General features: G+C 43.8%; 1 protein-coding gene across 2 annotated transcripts in view; it reads left to right on the forward strand.

The window, feature by feature from the left end:
- sin3ab (SIN3 transcription regulator family member Ab) overlaps window positions 1-6,108 on the forward strand; it is a 14,846-nt gene extending 8,738 nt beyond the window's left edge. For both annotated transcript variants that reach the window (XM_048262915.1, XM_048262916.1), the window contains exons 16-21: window positions 295-464; window positions 637-810; window positions 1,760-1,852; window positions 2,172-2,266; window positions 4,747-4,948; window positions 5,198-6,108. In XM_048262915.1, the coding sequence (XP_048118872.1) occupies window positions 295-464; window positions 637-810; window positions 1,760-1,852; window positions 2,172-2,266; window positions 4,747-4,948; window positions 5,198-5,416 (953 nt within the window). In that variant the 3' untranslated portion in view covers window positions 5,417-6,108. The remainder of the gene's footprint in view (window positions 1-294; window positions 465-636; window positions 811-1,759; window positions 1,853-2,171; window positions 2,267-4,746; window positions 4,949-5,197) is intronic.
- Window positions 6,109-6,463: the final 355 nt, after the last annotated feature.

The following is a 6,463-nucleotide window of genomic DNA, read 5'->3' on the forward strand; positions in this document are numbered from 1 at the left end:
AGCAAACAAACTCCTGTTAGTTGTTGCTGAGAGAAAACAAATGATTTGGCCACTGGGGTGCACTGTAGAACAGATATGTTAATGTGAATGAAATTCTTAGGTTTATTACTATGTTCCAGCCTGTTTGTGGCTTGTCATTAGCTTGTCAGTGTAGCTGGCATTTTATGATGTAGGAAGTTCATTCTTGAATTGAAATATCAAGAATTTCACTGTAAACAATAAACAAGTTGCACTGTGAAGGGTATGCCAGTGCAACAGGGCTTGGGAACTAACCGTGTCTTTTCCTGCCTGCAGTGGACATGGAGGTGGACGAGTACTACCAGGCCTTCCTGGAGATGGTGCGCAACCTGCTGGATGGCAACATGGAGGCGTCCCAGTATGAGGACTCGCTGAGGGAGATGTTCACCATCCACGCCTACATCGCTTTCACCATGGACAAGCTCATCCAGAGCATCGTCAGGCAGGTGAGTGTCGCTGCGTTAGCCTCTCTGCCCAACTTGCATTCACGTGGACCTTACATGCAAAGCCTATTGTGTTGGAAATGAAAAAAAAACAAATGGACACTTGCTTTTTGAGTGTTGAGAGGTCTGTATTGTGTGTTGCTGACCCGTGTCGACGGTCCATCTTCTCCCCCAGCTCCAGCACATTGTGAGCGATGAGATCTGCGTGCAGGTGACCGAGCTGTACCTGAGCGAGTGTGCCAACCGTGCCACCGGCGGCCCGCTGGCCACCCAGAGCTCCCGCAGCACCGCCGAGGCCACCTACCAGCGCAAGGCCGAGCAGCTCATGTCCGACGAGAACTGCTTCAAGGTAGCGCTTCCACCGCCCACTCACCACCTCCTCCATCAGCCCACACTGTGCAGTCACGCAGCTACTTCAAAGCTGTTTTTGGCTGGTCATTAGTTTAGTTGAAGTCCGGTTTCTGTTCTGGTCACCTTTCACCACAAATTCTTCATTCTGACTTTTTGATTTGCATTGGAAAACAACTTGTTGCAATTATTCTTCCATTACATATGGAAGGCATTTGACAAATGAAATTTTGGCAGACAGCCAACAGGGAACTTAAGTATGTGGAAACCTTGTTAGTAATTTATCCTTGTTAACGTTCAGTGATTGATTTTCTTAACACAGTCTGGTAGAAACTCCAGGACTGTTACCACTGAAAGGAAAATAAGCTGTAGCCAGGGTAACATTACCTGAGATTAGCCATGAATCAAAATGTACTAAAAAGATAGTATATATCCCGTGAGGGAAATTTGGTCTCTGCATTTATCCCAATCCGTGAATTAGTGTAACACACTGCACACAGTGAACACACAGTGAGGTGAAGCACACACTAATCCCAGCACAGTGAGCTGCCTGCAACAACAGCGGCGCTCGGGGAGCAGTGAGGGGTTAGGTACTTTGCTCAAGGGCACTTCAGCACAGTGGCGCTCGGGGAGCAGTGAGGGGTTAGGTACCTTGCTCAAGGGCACTTCAGCACAGCGGCGCTCGGGGAGCTGTGAGGGGTTAGGTACCTTGCTCAAGGGCACTTCAGCCGTGGCCTACTGGTCGGGCAACCCTCCGGTTACAAGTCCAAAGCGCTAACCAGTAGGCCACGGCTGCCCCCAGTAGGCCACGGCTGAAGTGCACAGTGTAAATATAGATTTACACTGTGCATCTAGTAGGATCACTCTCCCTAGAACCAAATAAAGACTAAGACTGTGCCGTGCTAATAAGCTTTACAGGCCAAAACGTTGACTTGTGTTTTGTGGTGCAGTTGAACTTCCAGAAGAGCAGAGGGAATATTCAGCTGGCTGTGGAACTCCTGGACACGGAGGAGGACAACTCGGACGAACCCGCTGAGGCAGAGGTAAAGGTTACCTCCCACACAGACATGTCTTTACAACTCTTCCAAAACAGTAGCCGTGTTGGTAGGGGTTTTACATGGGTGCTCAGTACAGAAATGAACACTAAAGAAAAGTATTACGTATTCAGCCAGGCTGATGTTGTTTGATTGATCTCATTTTTTACGCCACTCAGACTAATCAACCATGTATGAATTCTTGCATGTTTGTGTGATCATGACGACAGATCTTATGCAGATAAGGGTTGGTGCAGGTGCACTGCTGTTGTGTTTCACAAGGAGGCAGTGTTTTTGACCAGTTTTCTTCTGGCTCTGGTTTTTGCAGCGCTGGTCAGACTACGTGGACCGTTACCTGAACTCGGACTCCACCTCCCCTGAGCTCCGGGAGCACCTCGCTCAGAAGCCTGTGTTCCTGCCCAGGTGAGGCTCCCTCTCCTTGTGCCAGTCTTCAGAAGGCGCAACCCCCCCCTATACCCTGTTCTCCCCCCTTACCACCCCCCACCCACAGTAGACAAATAAATAGTCTGAATCCCTCTTTTGCTTGTTTGTTTGTTTGTTTGTTTGTTTATATCTCCCAGTGCTTTCCACAGTCCCCTCTTAGTCTGTTTTTAGCTGCACACTCTGTCCTTTTCATACCTTTTGCGAGAGGAATGTCAGAGAGTCAAGTGTGGAGGATTTGTACAAGCTGTCTGACAGAGTCCTAGTATTACAACCTTTAAGTTCAAAGACAATGTCCAGTGGTCATTTTGTGGGTTTGTGTCTCACTTTTCTTTTTTGAGGCACTTTTTTTGTCCTGTTCCTTTTTTTGTTCCATGTCTCGACAGCATCCACTCCAAAAACTAAGCTGCAGACCAGGCCCCTGTCATTTTGATTGCACTTTATTAGAGCACGTACTCCACAATGGGGGACTTATTTATTTATGCATCTGCTCAGGGGATGGGACAAAACAAAACTCACCATGTTTGTGAAATCTTCCACTCTGTACGTGTGTGTAAAATTTGTTTTTGTTTGTTATTTTTTCCCAAAGATTGTACTGGTGGGGGATCATTATTTATTTGAGATTTTTAAAAGTCCACAGAGAAGTGATTTTTACTCTTTTATTATTTTATGTCATTCAGTGATTTAAAAAAGGACGACCATTATGATGGGGTCAGTGATGGGGAAGTTGTAATGCTGATCATTTTTTAAGTTGACTTTTGCATTTCTATGCTGTCTCCTGACAAGGATTTGCAGGATAATCAATCATGGGTGCTGTGGAGGGCAGCCTCAATTTCTTTGGGCCTCAAATACCGTGACTTACTTCTTTTTGTTTTGTTTTTTTGGTGGGTGGGGGGGGTTAAAACTTTTTAATCAAAGGGCTTGATGAGAATTGAATGCTCTGCATTCAGTTAAAAAGTCCGAGAGATGTTGTGTTTGCGAGCCCAGGATGTTTTTGTTCACTCTCTATCTCATTAGTACCCTTTTTATATATTCATGTAATTCTTTTCATATGAGGCATTCTGTATGTGACTTATTTAATCCGTGTTTAGACTCGTTTTGTAAAGTTAGAAATGTTTTGTGATCTTAAAGATTTATGTCAATGAAACTGCATCAGACATTGTGTATAAAAGGTATCAAAGACAGACTGCTCTCCAGATGAAGATTTCTCTCTCTTTTTTTTGTTTTGTTTTGTTTGTTTGTTGTGGGTTAGAATGACCAGCTTGCTGAGTGATAACTGCCATGGTCTGTCATGCCCTACCTGACCTGTATTTGAGAGAGGGGCTTGTCAATAAATGCTGGTCAAATTGTATTCTCAAAAATGTGCGTGTATTTCTTTCCAGAGGTTTGAGAGCATTGCATGGGGTTGGTTCTGATTTCTGGGCTTCGGTGTAAACCAGAGTGTCAAACGTCAAGCCTGTGTGTTTACCTGTCTCGACTTCCATTGATTTTTTTTGCATGCTCCCCACAAGCTGTACATCCATAGAACTTGAAGCTTGGCTGTCCTGACATCTGGAACCCATCTTGATATTTTTTTTTTTCTCTTTTTTTTTTTTTAATTTAATTTTAATTTGTTTTACTTTATTGTTTTCACTCGACAAATTGACCAGTAGTTGGGTATTTTCATTTTGATGTACTTCTGATAGTGTTTCCTCTCCTCCCCATTTCTCATGTGTATTTTTATATTAACTCATTAGCAAGACTGCTGCAGTCGGTACAGATTATCAGCACATGGTTTATTTTGTTTGCTCTGCTCCACTATTTGCTCCCAGCAATGGGGAAACCTAAGTGGCTTCATGTAATTTCTCAAGTCCTCCATTGCATGGTCATAATGGTTTTTTATAAACAATTTAAAGTATTTTTCACAAAATTCAACAAAATTATGCCAACTCGTTTCCTGGCTTGTTGACCTTTTTGCAGCAATGTAAAAAAGTATTTGCTAATTTTTTTAATAAATAATTGGCTAGTTTACAGTGGAGCCCTGAATGCAAAATAAGATTCATGGTTTCAGTCCCCGCTCACCTGCGGTAAGTACACATTTAATTTAGTTTTCATGAAAAGCGGGGATGTCAAATTGCATTTTTAAAAATGCTTGTGAATCTGGAGTTAGCTTGATTTAGGATATTTTTTACATTGTGCCAAGGGTGTGTATATTAATTTGATTTTTAAAAAACTGCCTCTTGGGCAAACAAAAACATACAGATGCACTTCAAAAACGATTGTAGAACAAATGCCTTAGCTAATTGTTTTTTTCCCCCCTTAATATGTCTATACTCTAGGAACAGCAGAGCTTTGGTACTTGGAACAGACACTCATACTGGCTGATGTAAAGTAGAGAGCAAAGGGTATTTGCTGAGCTCAAGAACTCATCCTCTGGCTGTTTTTTTCTTTTTTTTTTAATGTCTGTAATCCCTCTCCATAAGGAACCTGCGGAGGATTCGTAAGTGCCAGCGTGGCCAGGAGATGCAGGAGCGGGAGGCCAAGGAGGCTGCCAAGAAGTCCGCCGAGACGGCCGACAGCATGAATATGGAGTGCATGTTCAAACTCAACTCCTACAAGATGGTGTATGTCTTCAAGTCGGAGGATTACATGTACCGGCGCACTGCCTTGCTCCGAGCCCACCAGGTAAAATGAAATTATGTGTGCTTTTGGTTTCATTTTAAAAGATCCCTTTTCTCAAATCCTCCAAATAAATATAATTATTTCGCAAACAGCCAGTGCGCTTTCTCTTAACTTTAAACTATAGTACTCCTTTAGTGTGTAGTGCGCTGTGTTTCCATAAAATTGATTAGCAAATCTGAATATTAGGTGAAAATAGCTAGTGTATGAGCAGCTGTGTGTCCAAGCACTGATTTTGTGTCTGTGTGCCAACAGTCTCATGAGCGGGTGAGCACTCGCCTGCACCAGCGGTTCATGGCGTGGCTGGACAAGTGGCGGAAGGAGCATGTGACTGCTGAGATGGCTGCCGACAACCGCAAGTGGCTGATGGGCGAGGGCCGCGAGGGGCTGCTGCCCTGCAAGACCACCTGCCACCCCGAGGTGCTGCACTTTGTGGGCATCAACAAGTACCGCGTGAAGTACACCTCACCGTGAGCCACAGCCTGCCACAGAGGGGCAGTATTTTTAACAACGAAAAAACAAAAATTTTATGGATGTGAAGTATTAGGAAGTTTTATGAACTCAAGTTACACATTTATTTCTGTATTTTCAGTTTCTTTTTTTGTTTTGTTATTTTTCTCTTTTTTTTTTACATTGGAACTTCGATGGCAGGCTTTTTGGAGGGAGGGGCGGGGGTAGAGCCAGGGTGTCAGGGGGAACAGACTTTTACAACCTATTGTTTTGGAATCTCCCTAAAACTCAAAACTAATTTAATCGATGGGTCCACTGCACAGTGCTGGAGGGGTTGGCTTCCTGTATTTTTGATTGTGATTGTGACGCTACACGAATGAAGTGCGACTTAAGTACCAGCTCTACGGGGGGCACCGCCGACGCCTGAGTGCACCTCAGCACTTCTAAAGGACACTTCACCATCAGAACACAAGCGACTTCCACAGGCAGACTTGTCCATCACTCCAGACTCATGGTGTTACTGAGTGGCTTTTCCTTTCATTTATTTTTGTACATAGTTCTTCTTGAGGGGGAGAGAGAGAGAGAGAGAGGAAATGTAGATTAGCAATACTATATCTAAAAACGAGAGGTTCCGACAAGCTGCCTGTTTGGAGAGCAAAGGTCAAAGAGACAGCATTTTCTTCTTTATTGTCTGTAGTCCCACATCACAAATGCTGATGGGGATGAGCTGTATGCACTGTTTTGTTTCATTGTAACAGCATTTTTTGTATGTGTGTGTGTCAGATCATGCTACAGTCTCAACTTTGTGAAGCTATATAGAGGCTGTGATTTCTGAATCAATCTCTCGCAAATCTCTTGCCGCCCTCGTGCAGATGTCTTTAGTTACTGTCAGTGTCCCATGCCAATCAACCAGCGCAAACATGCCAACCAAGAACAAAACAGATATAAAAGCTACAGGCTGCGTACCCCCATGTAAATATCTTGTACATAGACCCAACTGTTTATATCAGACTTTCATTTCAAAGTAGTAGACCCTAACTGACCGACTGTGGATATCTTCGAGATGTGGCT

Source organism: Alosa alosa, chromosome 14 (genome assembly GCF_017589495.1).
Source record: "Alosa alosa isolate M-15738 ecotype Scorff River chromosome 14, AALO_Geno_1.1, whole genome shotgun sequence".
NCBI lineage: Eukaryota > Metazoa > Chordata > Actinopteri > Clupeiformes > Clupeidae > Alosa > Alosa alosa.